This window comes from Dasypus novemcinctus, chromosome 8 (genome assembly GCF_030445035.2).
Source record: "Dasypus novemcinctus isolate mDasNov1 chromosome 8, mDasNov1.1.hap2, whole genome shotgun sequence".
NCBI lineage: Eukaryota > Metazoa > Chordata > Mammalia > Cingulata > Dasypodidae > Dasypus > Dasypus novemcinctus.
The window spans coordinates 96,204,634-96,226,551 of NC_080680.1; the positions used below are offsets into that span (position 1 = coordinate 96,204,634).

The window sequence follows — 21,918 nt, forward strand, 5'->3', positions numbered from 1 at the left end:
AATATAAGGACATTTCATGGACTTTTATCATCAGTGAGTTGATTGCATAGATGACTGATTACATCTATAATCAACCAAGAAGATATCCTATAAAATCAATTGAAGGCCTCAAAAGGGGAAGTGATTTCAACATTCAGAGAGAGAATTTCTAGTTCTACTTCAGAGAGCAAAATGTCTCCTGGGAACTCATCAAAGACTTCTTCGGAGCCCTTGGTTTGCAGCCTGCTTGCAGAATTTGGACTTCTGCATACTCATAGTCATGTGAGAGAATTTTATGCTATTTACATATCTCCTATTGGTTCTATTTCCCTAGAGAACCCTGGCTTATACAGACTATATGTAAATGATTTCCTTGAATGTGTGGGTTTATATTTATCATCAAATTTGAAAAATTTTCAGGCATTTTTTCAGTTATGTTTTCTGTCACAATCTCTCACTATTCTCTTTCTGAGACTCTATTTCAATACGTATTAGACTATTAGTATACTGCAAATATCACTGAGGCACTTATAATTCTTTTTCAAACTTTTTACTTTTTATCCTCCAGGTGCTTCACTTTAAATAGTTGCTATTGAACTCTTGTCAAATTTGGGGGCCTTTTTCTTCTCAGTGAGGAGCATCCAGTGTCCATTTTATTTTATTTATTGCATTTTCCACTTTTAGAGCTACCACTTAGTTTATTTGCAGTCATTTCCATTTCTCTGTTTATATTCCCCATCTGTTCACTTATTATACTCACCTTTTCCAATAAAACATTAGATATATTGGTTACAGCTTTTCAAAAGTTCTTATGTACTAATTCAACAATCTGTCATCTCTGCATCTGTTTTTTATATAGATAACACTTTTCTATTTCTTTACATGTCTTGTAAGTATTGATGGCATACCAAACATTATAGATGACAAATTGTTGAGCATTTGAATTATATTGTTTTCATTTAAGAGCAATTAATAAAATGGAAGTTCATCTTGGTATTTCAAGGCTTGGGTTTAGGTTTTTTAATATATATATTTTAAAGAAGCTTTAGATTGCATAAAATTTACATGAAAATTATAGGCGATTTCCATATGCCCCACACCCTCCCCCTCCCATGCTTTCCCAAATTAACAACAGCATTCATTAGTGTGGTGCATTTGTTACAATTGATGAACACATATTGAAGCACTGTCACTAAGCATGGACTATAGTTTACACTATAGTTTACACTCCATCCCATGCAATATTGTAAGTTATGACAAAATATATAATGGCCTGTATCTGTCATTGCAATGTCATGCAGGGCAACTCCAATGTCCCAAAAATTCCCTCATATTACACCTACTTTTCATATTCCCTCCCCTCAGAGCCTCTGGTGGCCACTGCCTTTATATCAATGATACAAGTTCTTCAACTGCTAGAAAAACAATAAGTCTATAGTACAATAATAATAAGTCTAATTTAGCCCATTGTTCATTCACCAATCCTGAGGATTTGGGGATGGTGATGCCCACTATGCCTCTAATTGAGAGGGGTTTACATCCCATGGGACAGAGGGATGAAACTATCTTGTGGGTATTTGCTGGCTTTCTCTTTTTCTTGGGATGGGCATTGTCCATTATCATCACCTTGTTAGTTGTCCTGGATGAGTCCAATGAACTGGAGAGTAGGTGTTGCAATTCTGCAGATATTCAGGGCCCGACTGGCACATGGATGGATGAAAATCTCTTGGACATAGACCTATCAAGGATGGTACTAATTATAGGTTCAAAAAGAAGGGGCAAAAGAGACATGTGTAGAGAAACCACAAAATGAGTCTAATCTGTCACACCGGGAAACATAAAATCCAAAGTAAGGCCCACTAGCAGGGCACCAAACTCCTTAGCTTTGTGCCCTGCATATAGTGTCTGGATGTCTCTAGAGCCCTCAGGAGCCCCACTATGTGAGGCACTATTTACTATGGCAGTCAATGAGATCCTGCTGAGATGTACATAAGCATGACCTCTGGAATGACCTCCTGATTCACTTTGAAATCTCTTAGCCATAAGAACATATTTGTATTTACCGTTTTCCCCTTATGGTCAAGGTCTTTTTTTTTTTGGCTCTTGGTAATAATCCCTTGGTGCCAGGGAGTCTCATCTCTGGGAGTCATGTCCCACGTGAGGGGAAAGGTACGGCATTTATTTGACTTATAACTAGGCCTCATTTTATGAACAAGCAGGCCCTCAGGAGGTAAATTTTAGGCAGTATGTAATACTAGGCTAAGTTTTAGTTTCACAAGAAAAGATTCATAAGTACAATCATCAGTATCAAGGGCCTGCTGCAATGGTTCGTCCTCCCTCACTTGGCACCACTCCTGTACTCCAAGGGATTCTTGCAGTCCCCTTAGAGAATGTAGCAGAATTTTCCAGGATAGGAACTCGATATTCTTTCAGTTATTGTGTGGCTCTCCACTCACTGTGACAATGCCCCATGAACAGTTGAGCATATTCATATGCCTTAAAGATATGCCCCAGATGAACTCCCATTCATGCATCCTTCCTCACCGACACCCTGCACCAATGATACTCCTCTGCCACAATTGTGACCATTCTGCAATCCAAAACCACTCCAAAGAAGAAGCCAAGAAAATAACCAAACAAAAATAATGATAGTTTTAAAAATAACATATAAAATACAAAAAAATTAAAAAATTTCTTCCATATATTCCCCAGTGTCTTTTTTTTTTTAATCATCAAAGAAGCTTAAAGTTATAGAAGAGTCATATAGAGAATACAGGGGATACCCATATACCCAATGCCCATCTCCCTTTACCCTTTCTCCTAATAATAAATTTTACATGGAGATGGTACATTTGCTACAATTTATGTAAAAATAGTGAAGCATTGCTACTAACCAGGGTCAATGGTTTACATTATGATTTAAATTTTGGACTATACAATTTTATACGTTTTGACAAAATTTGAAATGGCCTGTATCCATTATTGCATGATCATGCAATACAATTCTAATGCCCTATGTTCCATCTGTTCTATTCCTCCCTCCCTCTTTCCTTGGGACTTATGGTAACCACTAAGTATCACTTTTTGAAGAAAAAGATTCATAGTTCCTTACAATAATATTGAGGACTTGACTTATTGGTCTTTCTTTTATTAGGCACTGCCTATGTTCTTGAGAGACTCTTATCCCTCTTCTTGAGAACTTAGCAGGATTCCCCAGGATGTCTACTGTTTCGGTCTCCACTCACTAATATATCACATTATGATAAGCAAAATACTTACATATTCCATAGAAGCCTGTCTCAGGTGTGCCCTGTCCCACACCCCCCCACATCCAACACCCTACACCAGTAATCTGCCCCCGCCATATTTGCCAAAAGAACATTGCCAACATTGTAGTTTAACCACAGACCTGCAAATCCCAAGTTCACCTGATCCTTCCTCCAACCCTCCCCCCAGTTCCATGGATAGAACAACCTGATACCCCCACCATACACCTCTCATGGACCAGCACTGCCAAACCCAATAGCATTACTGCACCACTATCATACCCACCCACTACACCCTTCCACCTTATCTTATATTTTGACCATATGGGCATTAGCTCACCACCATCTACACCCTTTCTGTCTCTTGATAACCTATCTTCCAGACTCTAGCTCTGTGAAAATGTTCAAATGCTTAATTCATACCAGTGTGGTCATACAATATTTGTTCTTCAGTGCCTGGCTTACTTCACTCAATATAAGGTCTTCTAGATTCATCCATGTTATCTCATTTGTTAATACTGCATTCCTTCTTATGCCTGAGTAATATTCCGTTGTATACATACCACACTTTGCTCATCCATTCATCTGTTGGTGGACATTTGGGTTGCTTCCAACTTTTAGCAATAGTGAATAATGCCACCATGAACATTGGTGTACATATATCTGTCCACGTCCACACCTTCAATTCTTCTGGACACATACCCAACAGTGGGATTGCTGAATAATATGGAAGTTCTATAGTTAGCTTCCCAAGGAACTGACAAACTATCCTCCACAATGGCTGCACCACTCTATTCCCACCAGCAGTGAACAACTGTTTCTTCTACTCCTCCACATCGTCTCCATCACCTGCAGTCTTCTGTTCCTTTAATAGCCACAAGTCTAATGGGTGCAAGACTATATCACATTGCAGTTCCAATCGGCACCTACCCAATAGCTAGTAGGTACTGTATTTCTTCTCTGAAGAAGTGTGTATTCAAATCACCTGCTCAATTTTAAAATGGGTTGTTTGTCCTTTTATACTCAAGATGTAGGATTTCTTTATGTATGCTTGATATTAGGGCCCTATTGGACAGTTAGTAAACATTCTTTTCCATTGAGTAGGCTGCCTATTCACTTTCTAGACAAATTCCTTTGAAGTGCAAGTTTTTTTAATTTTGAGGAGGTCCCATTTATCTTTTTTTCTTTTTTTGCTTGTACTTTGGGTGTAAAGTTAATGAAACCATTTCCTGCTACAGAATCTTGCAGATGCTTCCCTACATTATCCTCCAGGAGATTTATGGCCTTAGTTCTTAAATTTAGATCTTTGATCCATTTTGAGTTAATTTTTGTATAGAGCATGAGATGGTGATCCTCTCCCATTCTTTGGATATGGATATACAGTTCTCCAGGCACCATTTGTTGAAGAGGCCATTCTCTCCCAATTGAGTGGGGTTGGTGGCCTTGTCGAATACCAGTTGAGCACATATGTAAGGATCAATATCTGAGTTCTGTTCCATTGGTCAGTATATCTATCTTTTTTTAAAAAAAAGGCTGTTTTATGCAATGTCCAATAATATTGCCATTCTACGTGGTGTGACAACGATATCTCATTGTTTTGAGTTCCATTTCCTAACAGTTAGTGATATTAAATATTTTTTCATGTGTTTTATGGTCATTTGCATTTCCTCTTTGGAGAAAGTCTAATTAAGTCTTTTACCCATTTATTAATTGAATTGCATGCTCTTTTATTGTTGAGTTGTATGATCTCTTTATATAGAATGGAAATCAAACCCTTATCAGATATGTGGTTTCCAAATATTTTCTCCCATTGAGTGGTCTGTTTTCATATTTTTGATGAAGTCCTTTGAACTGCAAAAGTGTTTAAGATTGAAGAAGTCTCATTTAGCCATTTGAAAGTTGTGGTTTCCATTTGTTTAAAAAATGCCGGTGGAATTTTTATTGGGATTGCTTTGAATTTCTATATCCATTTTGGTAGAATTGACATCTAAATGATATTTACTCTTCCAATCCATGATCATGGAATGTTCTTCCTCTTAATTAATTTATTTTTTTATTCTCTTCCTTTCCCTCCTCCCCCCCCCCCCTGCCCCCCAGTTGTCTGCTTTCTGTGTCCATTCGCTGTGTGTTCTTCTGTGGCTGCTTATATCCTTATCAGCAGCACCTGGAATCCGTGTTTCTTTTTGTTGCATCATCTTGTTGTGTCAGCTCGCTGTATGTGCACTGCCATTCTTGGGCAGGATGCACTTTCTTTCTTTCACACTGGGCAGCTCCCCTTATGGGGTGCACTCCTTGTATGTAGGGCTCCCCTACACGGGGGACACCCCGTGGCATGGCTCTCCTTGCCTGCATCAGCATAGCACTTGGGCCAGCTCCACACATGTCAAGGAGGCCTGGGGTTTGAACACCAGACCTCCCATGTGGTAGGCAGATGCCCTATTCATTGGGTCAAGTCTGTTTCCCAATCTTTTTCTTATTTTTTAGTCTTTTAAAATTTCTTTTAGCAATGTATCATAGTAATCTGAATATAAGTGCGTTATATCCTTGATTAAGTTTATTCCTAAATATGTGATTCTTTTAGTTATTGTAAATGAAATTTTTTCCTGACTTCCTCCCCAGATTGTGCCTTATTATTGTATAGAAACAACACTGATTTTTGCTTATTGTTCTTATATCCTGACACTCTATTGAAATCTTTTATTAGCTCTGGCAGCTTTGTTGTAGATTTTTTAGGACTTTCTAGGTATGGGACCATATCATCTGCAAATAGTGAAAGTTTTACTTCTTCCTTTCTGATATAGCTGCCTCTATTTCTTTTTCTTACCTAATTGTTTTTTGGAGGAATTGTGAGGTGCCTAATGGAAAAGTCCTAGACTGTTTTGAAGAGACTCATAGTAATATGGGTGCTAAAGAAACTTTTTATGATGCCTTAGAAGCAAATGATAAAACTATTATTGGAAATGGGGGAAAAGGTGATTCATGTTTTAAAGTTGCAGAGAATTTAGCAAGATTAACTCCTGTTGTTTTATAGAATGTAGAATTTGAAAATGGTAATGCTGGGCATTTAGCTGAAGAACTTTCCAAAGTAAACGTGGAGAATGCAACTTGACTTTTCCTTGCAGCTTATAGCAAAATGCTAGATGAGAGAGGTAAGCTCTGAACTGAACTGTTGGGCACAAAGAAAACAGGAACTAATGCTGGAAATTCCAAGCCTCTGGAAATTAAGCTCCCAGATTATAGTGCCCCATTTGAGAACTTAACTAAACTTCGAATTGTAAATAAGGATGAAGATGCAGTAATGTAGGAAAGATTTGTAGAAAGTCTCACTGTCTGATGGCTTGGATCCCTGCTTTTTGCATGCTAAACCAACAAGATCTTTGAGAGAGCTCTATGAACAAAACCACTGTCAGCTTGGATTAAAAAGAACATGGACTGTTGTGACAGCAGGCCATGAGCATCAGCAGACTTGCAACTGCTACCCTCTGGTTCATTGGACTTACCCTAGCTAGTGAACAGGGAGGTGAAGAAGGTCAACCAACACACCAGGGAACCAAGAGTGCCTACAACCACAAGCAGGAGAACTGCATTCATCATCCATGTGGAGTCTAAGCCACCTCTCGATATAGAGGTGGAGTGGACCTAACCATCCCAGGGTCCACAAGCTGGAGGAATAGAGTATGGTTTAGAGTGAACTTACTGATATTCTACTGTGGAAATATTGTGATTAGTAAATGGAAGAAATTGTAGCATTGTTGTGGAAAAAGTGGCCATGGTGACTGCTGAAGGTAGGGAGAAGAAAGAAGAGATATGATGTAGGGGCATTTTCAGGACTTGGAGTTGTCCTGTGTGGTACTGCAGGGACAGATGCTGGACATTGTATGTCCTGCCATGGCCCACTGGGTGGACTGGGGGAGAGTGTAAACTACAATGTAAACCATTATCCATGTGGTCCAACAGTGCTCCAAATGCAATGAATGTGCCATGATGATGAAAGGAGATGTTGATGTGGTAGGAGTGGGGTGAAGGAGGTGAGGGGTCTATAGGGACCTCATATTTTTTTTAATTTAGCATTAAAAAAATAAAGAGAATAAAAGGACATGGAAAGGAGAGATTGAAGGAGAAACAGCTTTAAGAGAAAACCAAATTAAAAGGGTTTTTGAGGCTTCTACCCCAAATAAATACACTTTATATGAATTAATCAATTTATGGTATTTTGCATCAGCACCCCTGTGGCTAACTAATACATTATTTCAATCTCATTACTTGTTATTGGTTTGTTGAAGTCTTCTATTTCTTCTAGGGTTAGTGTAGGTTGTTTGTACATTCCTAGGAATATTTCCATTTCATCTACATTGTCTAGTTTATTGGCATACAGTTGTTTATAATATCCTCCTATGGCATTTTTATTTCTGTGGGGTCAGTACAATGTCACTATTTTCATTTTTTATTTTATTTCTTTATTTTTCAATCTAGTTAAGGGTTTGTCAATTTTGTTAATCTCAAAAAAACACAACTTTTGATTTTGTTAATGCTTTTTATTTTTTTTGTGCAGAATTTCATTTATTTTTGCTCTTATTTAGTTCCTTTTACTTGCTTTGGGAATAGTTTCACCTTCTTTTTCTAGTTCATCGAGCTGTGTAGTTAACTCATTGATTTTAGCCCTTTCTTCTTTTTTAATGTAAGCATTGAAAGCTATAAATTTCCCTGTCAGCACTGACTTTGCTGCATCCCATAAGTTCTGATAAATTGTGCAATCATTTTCATTCTTCTTGAGATTTTTATTAATTTTTCTTACACTTTCTTCTTTGACCCACTGATTATTTTCTGCCTCTTGTTGATTCCCACCTTTATTCCATTATGATCAGAGAAAGTGCTTTGTTTAATCTTGTTGAATTTATTGAGATCTGCTTTGTCAACCAACATTTGGTCTTTCCTAGAGAATGTATATCTTGCTGATTTGGGGTGCAATTGTTCTGTATTTCTCTATCAGGTTTAGTCCTTTTATCATGTTATTCAAGTTCCCTCCTTTTTTTTTTAATAAAATTTTTGTCTTTATTTTTTTAATGTTATATTCAAAAAATATGAGGTCCCCATATACCCGCCACTCCCCTCACCCCACTCCTCCCCCCATAACAACAACCTCTTCAATCATCATGGGCCATTCATTGTATTTGGTGAATACATCTCTGAGCACCGCTGCATCTCATGGTCAATGGTCCACATCACAGCCCTTCTTTTTTTTTTTTTTAAAGATTTATTTATTTATTTATTTCTCTCCCCTTTCCCCCCACCCCGGTTGTCTGTTCTCTGTGTTTATTTGCTGCATCTTCTTTTGTCCACTTCTGTTTTTGCCAGCAGCATGGGAATCTTTGTTTCTTTTTGTTGTGTCATCTTGTGTCATTTCTCTGTGTGGGCAGTGCCATTCTTAGGCAGGCTGCACTTTCTTTGGTGCTGGGCAGCTCTCCTTATGGGGTGCACTCCTTGCGCATGGTGCTCCCCTACGCAAGGGCACCCCTGCATGGCAGGGCACTCCTGCGCGCATCAGCACTGCGTGTGGGCCAGCTCCACATGGGTCAAGGAGGCCCAGGGTTTGAACCTCGGACCTCCCATGAGGTAGACGGATGCCCTAACCACTGGGCCAAGTCCACTGCCCCGATAGCCCTTCTTTATTGATCCAATGCCCAGATGTTTTCTCTAATGCTGAGAATGGTGTATTGAAGTCTCCAAATAATATTGTAGAGATAACTATTTCTTCCCTTAGTTTTGCTAGTGTTTCCCTCATATATCTTGGGACATTCTGGTTAGGTGCATATGCATTTATGATTATGGTTTCTTTCTGGTGAATTGCCCATTTTATTGATATATAATATCCTTCCTTGTCTCTAATAACAGTTTTTTTAAAATCTATTTCATCTGATATAAATATAGGTATTCCAGCTTTTTTTTTTTTTTTTTTGGTTACTGCATGCATGGAATATCTTTTTCCAGCCTTTTGCTTTCAATCTATTAGTGTCCTTGGGTCTAAGGTGAGTCTCTTATAGACAGCATACACATGGCTCACATATTCTTATTTATTCTGCCAGTCTGTGTGTTTTATTTGGGGATTTTAAGTCATTAATATTCAATGTTATTACTGTAAATGCAGTGCTTATTTCACCCACTTTGACCTTTGGGTTTTATCTGTCATATTTTATTTTCACCACTACTTCTCCTCTTTTAGTTATTTTTACTGGTATAATCGTCATTTCTAGACTCTCTTCCAAGCCTCTCTCTTGCCTGTCTTTAATTTTCAGGCTATAGCACTACCTTTAGTATTTCCTGCAAAGTCAGTCTCTTGGTTATAAACTCTCTCACTTTCTATTTACATGTGAATATTCTAAACTTACCTCATTTTTGAAAGACAAACTTGCTGGATATAAGATTCTTGGTTTGCAGTATCTTAAATATATCATACCACTGCCTTCTTGCCTCCATGATTTCTGATGAGAAAGCAACAATTAATTTTATTGGGTATCTTTGTATGTTATGTATTGCTTTTCTCTTGCTATTCTCAGAATTCTTCTTTGTCTTTGGCATTTGAAATTCTGATTAGTATGTGTCTCAGTGGTCTATTCAGATTTATTTGGATGTGAGTATGTAGTGCTTCTTGGACATGGATATCTATACCTTTCAAAAGGGTTGGGAAATTTTCTACCATTATATCTTCAAATATGCCTTCTGCCCATTTTCTCTTCTCTTCTCTTCTCCTCTTGGACACCTATGACACATATGTTTCCATGTTTCTAGCCACCATTTATTTCCCTGAGACCCTTCTCAGTATTTTAGCATTGTTTTCTTCACTGTTCTTTTGTATGTTTCCCTTGGAAGCCATGTATTGAAGCTCACTGATCTTTCTTCTGCCTCCTCAAATCTGCTATTATAAATCTCCAGTGTATTTCTTATTTCATTTTTTATGCCATTCATTCTCATAAAATCTGCTATTTTTCTATGTATGCTTTCAAATTCTTATTTGTGCTCATCCAGTGTCTTCTTAATATCCTTAAACTCTTTAGCCATCTCATTGAATTTATTAAGGAGATTTGTTTGAACATCTATGAATAGTTGTCTCATTTCCTTTATGTCATCTGGAGGATTATCTTGTTCTTTTGACTGGGTCACATCTTCTTATTTCTTGGTATGGATTGCAATTTTTTGTAGATTTCTTGGCATCTGTCTTACTATGGGCCCAGTTTCTCTCTTTAGTTTAAGGCTTTCTTGTCCCTTCTTCCTTATTGCTTGTGCAATAGGAGTCAAGGATGTAATTTATACTGTAAGCTATGGAGGCTGAAACTGACTGTGTTGTCCCAGAAACCAATGAAGCTTCTCCCATCTTTCTCCTTTGCCAGAGGTAGGGACAGAGCCAGTCATGTGTAATAATCCAGTTCATCCAGGCTAAAACCATCTGTAGCTGCCTGAAAAGACGATAAAGCTTCACAACCTTGCCTCCCCTGCTTGGGGTACGGATGGCACTGCAGGTGTGGGCAACAATCTATGCTGTGTGTGCCCAAAATGACCACAGTTGCCCAGGTAAACTGACATAGCACTGGCCTGCTAGAGGAGGGGAAGGACCCTCCAGAGTGCCCAAAAATCTAATATGTATGTGATGAATGTACCTGTAGTTGCCCTGCAAGGCTGAGTGAGTACTGTTCCTTCTGCCTTTAAGAGGGTGGGGATGAAGCCACAGCACTCAAGAGTTCTGTTGGTTTCAGCCAAAAGTGCCTGCCATTTCCTAGAGAGGCTGAAGAAACCCTAGCCCTCTCCTATCCCATTAGGGGTTGAAGGTGGAGTCACATGCTCTCAACAGTCTAGTCTGTGCAAACTAAAAGTGCCTGCCATTGCCCAGAAATTCTGAGGAAACAGTTCCCCTCCTATCTTACTTGGGAGCAGGGATGGAGCAACAGGTGTACACCTATTCAGTCTGTGTGAGGCAAAAGCACCTGCAGTTACTCAGAGAGACTAGAGAAACATTGATCCTTCTTGTCCTATCAGAGGCCGTGGTGGAGACACATACACCCAAAAGTCAAGTTTGTGCAGATCAAAAGTGCCTGCAGTTACCCTGAGAGGCTGAGGAAACACCAACCCATTCTTATACTATGTGGGGGAGAGCAGGGTTGGAGATGGAATTGAAGATGCTCAACAAACCAGTTTGTATGGGCCAAAAGTGCCTGCAGTTGCCTGGAGAAGCCAATAAAACACAGCTCCTCTCCTTTCCTATTGACGGGTGAGGATGGATCTACAAGTGTCCAAGTACCCAGTCTATGTAGGCTGAACACCTGCAGTTGCCCAGAGAGGCTGAAGAAGAACCAAGCCCCTCCTATCCTATGGGGGTAGAAGGGTGAAGATGGAATCAGAGGTGCTCAAAAATCAGTTTGAGCAGACTGGAAATGCCTATAGTTGCCCAGAGAGATCTAGGAAACACAGCTCCCCTCCTATCCTACTTGGAGGTGGGGATGGAGCAATAAGTGTCCGACATCTGACTATTCAGTTCTGTGTGGGTCAAAATCACCTGCAGTTACCCAGCGATCTGGGGAAACATTGACCCTTCTTGTCCTATCAGGGTAGGAGTGGAGCCACAGGTGCCCAGCAGTCAAGCTCATGCAGGCCCAAACTGCCTGCAGTTGCCCTGAGAGCCCGAAGAAACATCAAGCATTTCCAATCCTATGGGGGTAGAAAGGTGGAGATGGAATCAAAAGTACTCAACAACCAGTTTGTGCAGATCAAAAGTGCCTGCAGTTACCCAGAAGCTCAGGAAACACAGCGTGGAATGCACTATTCATGCAACTTCACTGCAGATAGGCAGTCTCCTCCATTCATTCTTTCAAGGAAATTTCAGGATACTCCTCTGGTCTTTTGGGCCCCCAAACAGGTGCTTTAGATAGCTCTGGGTGATTACTAACTGCCCTGTAGGTCAGGCTGATTCTTGGACCTCCTTACTCTGCCACCATCTTCCACATTTGACTTTTAATGAACTATTAATAACACTATGTTTTGAATATTCAGAAAAGAATGATGATAAATCCCAAAATCCAGTCACATTTTGATGCAGCACATATAGGAATGACATTTCATTACATAAGAATCATTCTGGGGCTGTGTATTAGGAGATAAAAATATTTTTGCTTATTCTGATTGGTGGGCCCCTATTGTCTGATACTTATTGGTGTGTAGCATTAATTCTTTCAACATTCCTATATATTTAATGGGGGAATACATTAACTCATTTTACAAATATTAAAGAATGTAATAGAAAAATATTAATCATCTTAAATTATATCTTAATTGTATAGTAATAAGAATATATCTTAAACTCTATAAATTGACAGATTTGGGAATAGAATTCAGGTCTCCTATCAGTACAATGCTGACCAAAAAGCTATCAAGGAACCCATATAGATAACTGTGGAGGAATTTCATCTTTGGTAGAATTCAGGAAATTAAGAAAGAGTTCTTATATAAATCTACAAGGAAATATTTTTCATAATATTATCCTATACCCCTTCCTAAGGCTAAAGGATATAGATAAGGTTTCCTAGGGATTCCTTGTGTCTGGAACCTCAGTGATAATAGCTAATTTTTCATCACCTTACCATTAGCTAATGTGTATATATAAATCAGTGTTAATAACATTCCTATAGAACAAAGGGATCATGGTTATTAATTTTAAGATGACAGATGTACCCTTCAGTCTTATGGATGTGGCTATAAATACAAGTTTCCTCCTTTGTAAAAAGGTTTCAAATAATAATACAAGCCATTGGTCAGTGAGCTTTATAAGTGAAAATTTTTTTGTCTAACATACATTCATTTCTAGAAATTTCCAGGGGCATGGGAAATACTTCTTAGAAGAGTAAATAACATGCATACATTTACCTTTGTCTTACTTGGAAGCCACCTTTGCTGTCTGGACAGTAAAAGATAATTCATGTTCACAGACTCGAAATATGCAGATGGAGTCCTGCTTTCCTCAAAAAGAATCAATCAAATAGAGAAAAAATACATTTTACATTGATTTGGGAATATAACAATGGGATTGACTGTCCTGGACTCCTCTGTTGGTTTTGTTATACAAGTACAAATAAATTTTATAATAAGAAAGTCAAAATATTTGCAATATGTTTCAATGTTTGCAAACCATCAGACAATATATTAACTAGCAACAACTTTAAAAAGGTAAACATGCTGAATGCCATTGTTTTAAATATGTGGAGCCACACTTATTTTCCATAATTATGGAAAATGAGAGAAAAAAAAATCTAACCACTGTCTCTTATACATAAAAGATACCTATTTTACTTTATAGAGCTGCTCAAAGCAGATACCATAACATGGGTTGGCTTCTAACAATGGGAATTTGTTAATTTCAAGTTTACAATTTTGAGGTTGTGAAAAATGTTGAAATCAAGGCATTATCAGGCAATCCTCTCTTCCCAAAAAACAGCTGCAGCAATCCTGAACTCTTTGTCACGTACTGGTGTCTGTGGTCTTTTCCTTCTCTTCTGGGTTTAGTTGTTTTCAGCTTCTTGCTTCCTTGGCTTTTTCTTTTTGAATTGCATTCCATTTATAAAGGACTCCAGTAAGAAGACCCACCCTGGGAAACATCTTACCTGAAGTAATCTAATCAGAAGTTCCTACTTACAATAGGTTTGCACTGACAGGAATAGATTAGCTTTAAGAACATGCTTTTCTGTTCTTAAATATCCACTATGATTTATCAATAAATTTCATATTTATAAATATCTATAATACTTATCTAAAGTATTCAACAAATCTTGAAACTAACTGACCTGTAAGGATCCAAATAAGAACTGTTTTGCATATAAATACAAGAATTGTATCACATTTGAGAACATTTGTCTTTTTGATAATATATCTCTAATTTAAGGAGTAAGAAGATAGAATTTTTCAGATGCAATATTATTCAGACCTCTAATCTAACACTATTTCTCTTCTTAGAGGGAACATATATTTCTGATGTTATCGCTTCCTTCATAAAGGGGTGGTTTAGGTATTTTGGCATTATAGGAAATCATTCATTCATATCTTCCCAACAGGTAAGGCAGCACCTTAACATGATTAGAAATATCACTCTTCCGCCTGATATATAAAAATGAGAGTCACTGGCAATATCAGACACTGAAGGTTATGAGAGAAGAGGACAATAAATACACTAAGTGCTAAGGAAATTGTTTGTGAAGATTATCACATAATATCTGTGAACCTGCAGGTCTTGAAGTCTATGGATTATAGAAAAATTGGCAGGGAAAAATCTAAACAGGACCTAAAAGAGGAAGGAAACATTGAAAAGGACAGTTTGGAGTGTACCACAGTCACTGTATTTTGTTGCATAACAAATCATCCTAATACTTACTCTCTGCAATAAGAAACATGTATTTGTTTCACAGTTCTGTTGATGGGCTTTTTGGGCTGGGTCTAGGCTCAGTAAGATGGTGCTTCTGGTCTGGCAAGGCTCAGATGATGTACACAGAGGGTCCAAACGCCTCCTAAATCATTTTTGCAATATCACTTCCCATATCTATTAGCCAAAGCAATTCACCAAGCCTACCAAGATATAATGGGTGTGGGAAGAAATGCCGCATGGTAAGAAAGGGCTGTATAGACATTTGGCTATTTTGCAATCTACCATAATCACCTATATTCAAAGAAAAATCACAGAAAGTATAAGTAGAAGAATTAAAAACATGAACAGCTAATTATCGCTTGAGGAAAGTAATCCCCATTCTCAAAAGTACCCCCAGAGCTGATCTGATGTCTCTGTTCCTCAGGCTGTAGATAAAAGGGTTCAGCATGGGAGTCACCACTGTGTACAATACTGAAGCAATTACATCCTCAATTTTGGAATTGCTTGATGAAGGAAAGAAATAAACAATGGCAAGAGTTCCATAGTAAAGAAACACCACAGAGAGGTGGGAACCACAGGTAGACAAGGTTTTATAGATCATCTTGGTGGAGGGGACCCTGAAGATTGTGGCCCCAATGCAGATGTAAGAGCCCAAAATAGCACTCACTGACAGGAAGAAAATCACTCCTGCCTCAGCAAAGATGATTAGATCACTGAGTGAGGTGTCTGAACAGCTCAGCTTCAGGAGTGCTGATAGAGCACAGAAGTAGTGGGGGATGGTATTGTCATCACAGAAGGACTGCTGAGCCAAAAGCAGACTGTGCAACAGGGCATGGGCACAAGAGAGGATCCAGCACCCAGCCACCAACAAGACACACAGCTCCTCCCTCATGATGGTGGTGTAGCGCAGTGGGTGACAGATGGCCACGTACCTGTCATATGCCATCACTGAAAGAAGAAAACAGTCAGCACTAGCAAACATGATGTAAAAATACATCTGGGAAATGCACCCTGTGTATGGGATGGATTTGTGATTAGTCTGAATGTCCACCAACATTTTTGGGACAGTAACAGTTGAGAAAGAGGCATCATTGAAGGCCAAGTGGCTGAGGAAGAAGTACATGGGGGTGTGGAGGCGAGAGTCCAGCCTGATAAGCAGGATGATGAGCAGGTTCCCCAGCACCGTGGTGAGGTACATGCCCAGGAAGAGGGCGAAGAACACGCCCTGCTGCTCTGGCCAGATAGGAAGTCCCTGGAGGAGGAATTCAGACATGCTGCTCTGGTTCTCCCACTTCATGATGCACTTTTTTTCCTTGGGAAGTAGAAATGTGGGAAATTTAGAGGATGTAAAATAGGAATATGCCCAAAACATTATATATATATATATGTCCTTTTCAGTATAAAGTTATTGCTTTTTATTTATTTATTTTTTATTATTTTTTAAAATATTACATTCAAAAAATGAGGTCCCATTCAACCCCACCACCCCCACCCCCCACTCCCCCCACAGCAACACTCTCTCCCATCATCATGACACATCCATTGCACCTGGTAAGTGCATCTCTGAGCATCACTGCACCCCATAGTCAATGGTCCACATCATAGCCCACACTCTCCCACTTTCCATCCAGTGGGCCCTGGGGGGATCTACAATGTCCCGTAATTGACCGTGAAGCACCATCCAGGACAACTCCACGTCCAGAAAATGCCTCCCCATCTCATCTCTTCCTCCTATTCCCCGCACCCAGCAGCCACCATGGCCACCCTTCCCACACCCATGCCACATTTTCTCTGTGGACATTGGATTGGTTGTGTCCATTGTACATCTATGTCAAGTGGGGGCTTAGATTCCACATGGATACTGGATGCACTCCTCCTTCTTTCAGTTGTAGACACTCTAGGCTCCATGGTGTGGTGGTTGACCTTCTTCAACTCCATGTTAGCTGAGCGGGGTAAGTCCAATAAATCAGAGTGTTGGAGCTGAAGTCTGTTGAGGCTCTGGCCTGGGTATCATATTGTCAGTCCAGAGATTCAAATCCCCTAGATATATCTTAAACCCCAGCACCAACTACAATTCCAGTAAAGTAGTATGCAAGTCTTGTGAAAAGAGATCCCCTCTGAGTCCAGTTCCATCATGCAGAAACACCAGCTCCAAAGAAGGGCCATCTGCCATGGCAGTGAACCCCATCTGCCATGACCATAGAACCCGTGGGTCTCTTTATCCCTCAAAAGAACCAATACCTGGGGTTGTATTTACTTTATCTGTCTCTTAGACTCTGCTCAGTTGTGCATAAGGGCATTCCTTCTGACAACCTCCAGACTCTTTTTTAGAGACTCGTAGTCTTATAAACTCATTTCTCCTTTCCATTTCCCCCTTACATTAGGTCAAGCAGCATTTTGAAGTCATGTTATTATATGTAGACAGGGATATTCTGCTGATCCACATTGAACCTTTAATTCAAGGTCATTTTCTAGTTGCATCTTTAGCTGGTATGTGGTAGTGATCCGTCGGTGCCAGGGAGGCTCATCCCCGGGTGTCATGTCCCACACTGGGGGGAATGCACTGCATCTACATGCTGAGTTTGGCTTTGAGAGTGGCCACATTTGAGTAACATGAAGGCTGTCAGTTATTGCTTTTTAGATACTTTTATTTCTCACACTGTTGATTCATGAATCACAAATTTCTCACATTTTCTCTCCAATGATGCATAAGAACCTCACAATAAGCAACAAAATTTTCTTCTATCGAAAGTAGAAGTCATTTTTTCCTTATTTAACCAATATTACTGGATTGACAGTTTTATCCCAGATAATAGATTAAGCACCAAATGGAGAATAACAAATGCAAGGTCTCTGTGTCTGTGTGCCAGACTCTGTACTGAGTAATTTACATTCATTTCCTCAATTAATTCTCATAAAGGCATCCTGAAGTAGGAAAGTTTTCCCTCATTTACCAGTGAAGAAACTGAATCTAAGATAGCTAAAGTCATTCCCTAATTTATCAAACTTACAAGATCTGGAAGTTGGCTAAACCCAAGCTTACTTATGGCAGACACTGAGAAGATAATCCTTGTCCACTGGTGTGAATGCACAAGAAACTATTGGCCCTCAGAGGAAATGTGGCCACTATTGAAAGAAACTTTAAAAAATATTTTTTATTGAGAATCAACCAGAAACACATGTATGAATAACTTATACACATACACACACAGTGCATGCACACACACTGAAGTTGCTGGTTTGGGAATTCCAGCCACCTGTAACCACACAGAAAATCTGTTGCTCTTTAATGCACACAAAGATTGAACACACAGCAAACAAGAAACAGCACAACCATGTGCAAACAAAAATACTGGAACAGTCATGAGACAAATATAAAACAAACAGAACACTTGAAAATCACTTATCTGTAATTCATACTCTGTTTCTAGACACACATAAGGAAGTACACATGAACTAAAAAATTCCTCATGAATCATACTCCCATCATACAAGAAACACACCAATTGCACATACATGCCTCTTCACAATTAGGGAAGAAGTGATAACACAATTGGTCACACATACACCCCCATATAAGAGTGAGGTCTGCAGGCCTACAGACCCTACAGCACAGGTGAAGCAGTGTGTGAAGCACTTGGGCCACACTCACTCACAGTCACACAATCACTACCCACAAATAAAATGGATGGCAAACACACAAACACAATCAGCAAACATAAATGTCTCACACACAAGCAAATGAATTTCATAAATGAAAGAAAGATCTCACCCATCCTCATCCTTGAGTAGGTATTTCAAGCCTTCACTCTTACGCCAGTTATAGAAAAAGTCAGAAAACTAAGCACCTCTTAGGGGGAACATCGTTCTTCCTCTCATTTCTACACTGTCATTGACTTAGCTAAACTGTCATTTCAGTGGTGAAAAAGCAACAAATATCAAGGAAGAACAGAGCAAATATTTGGGATCAATGACATTCATTAAGAGACTCCAATCATGCATACAAGTCATGCACTTCCTTAATTGTGGCCTATTTATAGCTTATGTTCTTGGTCAAAAGGGGAAAAAAATCAGGCTGAGTCAGGTGCATAGTACACATACCATAACATGTGTACTATGTGTACCATAACACACCATCACACATACACACACACACCACATGCAGAGACTGAACTGTCAAAGAAAATGTTACATATGCAAATAAAACATGTAGAAACAACAGAAATATCTAGGCAGATCTATAATCAAACAGATATACTTTGCTGACTGAAAAGTTGCAGCTCACTCTGATCTTTTCCTATCTTTGGCAAGCTCAAGCACCTTTGACCTACCTCACGTAATCTCACACTTAACAACACCAGGAACAACAGATTTAGTGTAAGACTATGAGCCCAAGTCCTCTAGAGCTCTTGATGTATGACCTTGAGTCTAGTGTAAAAAATAGCAGATTACCATTTTACCAACGGAGAGGATTCAGAAAAATTCTTGGCCAAGGAAATAATCTAATAGATTAATTGACTGCAATTTCCCATCACACCTTGGAGATGAGCTTGGATAGGAGAAATCAGACTAGTAGTGTCCAGAGAGGTTGTCCCAATTATGCAGGGCACCCATGGCTTCTCTCTGCCTGCACAGAGTTCTGACTAAAAGCATCAATAACTCAGTCACCTCTGACTTTGATGTAACCAATGCACTAGGTCAAACAAAACTGGAATAGGTTCTGGTTCAGAATCCTGGAGTGAGGTCTGCACAATGCCATCATTAATTGTTGGCCCTAGGAAGAAAGGAAACTCAGCTTTGTTTCTTTACTTGTAAATTGTCAAGTAATGAAATCAATGAATTCCTGAGTGTGATGAAGTTGGACTCAACTGTGACCTCTCTACACATGCCTCTTCTGTCACTTTTACTGAACCCGTGGTTGGCGCTGGGGTTGGTGTATACTCAGGAGACTTGAATTGCTGGACTGGCCATGTGTCAGCTGGGCCCTGAGTCTCAGCAGAGTTGCAATTCCTACTCTCCAGTTCATTGGACTTACCCAGATCAGCTAACAGGGAGGTGAGGATGGTCAACCACCACACCAGAGAACTGAGAGTGCCTACAACTGGAAATAGGAGAATTGCATCTATCAACCATGTGGGATCTAAGCCCCCTCTTAATAAAGAGGTGGAGTGGATGTCACCATCCCAAGGCCCACAAGATGGAGGAATAAACTATGGATTAGCGTGGACTTACTGGTATTCTACTATAGAGCTATTGTGATTAGTAGTGGAAGAAACTATAGCATCAAGGTGGAGAAAGTGGCCACAGTAGTTGCTGAGGGCAAGGAGAGGAAGAAGATATGTGATATGGGGGCATTTGTGGGACTTGGAGTTGTCCTGAATGATATTCCAGGGACAGATGCAGGACATTATATATACTGCCATAACCCACTGAATGTACTGGGGGGAGAGTGTAAATTACAGTGTGAACTATAATCCATGTGGTGCAGCAGTGCTCCAAGATTTATTCACGAAATGCAATGGATGTGTCACAATGATGAAGGAGGTTGTTGATGTGGGAGGAGTGGGGTGGGCGTTGGGGTGTGGGATATGTGGGACCTCTTATATTTTTTAATGTAACATTTTTTGTGATCTATATATCTTCCAAAAAATACAATGAAAAATAAATGCTCAAGAAAAAAAAAAGTTAAATGAGGCAAAACAGATTAGTCAATGTTTTGATATAAAATTGAAAGTAAACAAAAAAATTTTTATGAGGTAATGCATGCTAAAGCACGTAAGTACACAATAAAATTAATTCTGACTATAATTATTTTTGTATTTTACAAAAATATAATTCCATACATATGCATATGCACATATAGTTAATAATATTGAATTAAAAACTAAATTAATTCATTATTAAAACCTTCAAACTTAGTAACAACCTATGCCATCACTAAGACCTAAATTGTCTATGAAGAACAACACGTCATGTGTTTCAGATTTCAGTAAATTCACCAATCCAATTTTTTTTCACCTTTGTTTTACATGTTTTACTGGGTGTACAGTGCATGGACCATTGGCAAGACTCTCTCTGACACTATGACAATGGCCATCTTTATAGGATCCTTCTCATGTTCTCTCCTCCCCACTTTACCCAACCCTCAACCCCCAACATTCAGATTAAATCATATGTACAATCTACCCTACTATTTGGGACACACTTCTCTCCTATGTCCTAAGAAGTTATAATCACCTCTAAGAGAGAGTTTGGATACTTTATTCCTTCTCTCTTCCCCACCACTCAGAGACTAGCACTGTCTGGACTAACAGGGACTTATCAAGTGTGAGAGTCTGAAACCAGCCCCTGGCATCCAGAAAGAGCACTAGAGTCTCCCTTAAAACCAAGCTCTAGCTCAAAGTCATCTTATTTCTCCACTCTGACATCTTGCATCAGGTAAGCAGGGAATTAATAGAGATTAATGACACACTTTTAGTGTAACTGTCCTACTTTATTTCCAGGGAGCCAGGCAATTTCCTTGAAGTAAATTAGTAGTGTACAATTTGAAAAGTTGTAAAATAGAATAAGATAAAATAAAGAATGAAAAGAAAATAAGACTTGAAAAGTTGTAAAATATTGTAAAATAGATTTGAAAAAATCATCTGGAATTGGTATAAAAGTGAAGTACATTTCACATACATGATTACATGCATACACATGCACTCTCACCACATGCAGAGACTGAACTATCAAAGAAAATATGCCTATACCTGCATTATATATGCAAGAACCACATAGAAACACCAGAAAAATATAGGCAGTTCTATAATTACACAGATACACTTTGCCCACTGGAATCATAGCTCACGCTTACCTTTGCCAGTCTTTGGTGAGCTCAGGCGCCTTCTGATCCACTTTCCTGAGTCCTCCACTTCTGTTAATGGCACCAGGAACAAAAAATTAAGTGAAAGACTGTGAGCCCAAGATTTCTAGAGCTTTCTGTGTACGTCCTTAAGTCCAGAGTAAAAAGGAGGATACCTTTTTACCAACTGGAGAGGACTCAGAAGTGGATCAAGGAAATAATCTACTAAACTAATTGCCTTCAATTTTCCATCAGACCCTGGGGGGGAGCCTGGTCAGGGACTGGAGACAATGGACTAGTAGAGCCTCCAGAGAGGTTGTCCCTGTTATGAGTAACACCCATGACTTCTCTCTGTGTTCAGAGTTCTGAGTGAAAGCAGGAGTAGCTCAGGTTTTGATGTAGTCAATCCACTGGGTCAGCAAAACCTGGAA

At 39.2% G+C, this 21,918-nt stretch overlaps 1 protein-coding gene across 1 annotated transcript; it reads right to left on the minus strand.

Annotated features, from left to right (window-relative positions):
* Positions 1 to 14,995: 14,995 nt before the first annotated feature.
* Positions 14,996 to 15,940, minus strand: LOC101427583 (olfactory receptor 1J4-like). Its single transcript, XM_004460270.2, has one exon. It carries the CDS (start codon positions 15,938 to 15,940, stop codon positions 14,996 to 14,998), a length of 945 nt encoding a protein of 314 aa, XP_004460327.2.
* Positions 15,941 to 21,918: the final 5,978 nt, after the last annotated feature.

Excerpts from the sequence above, each read along its gene's own strand:
- LOC101427583 (XM_004460270.2), bottom strand. The coding sequence starts at position 15,940 with ATGAAGTGGGAGAACCAGAGCAGCATGTCTGAATTCCTCCTCCAGGGA.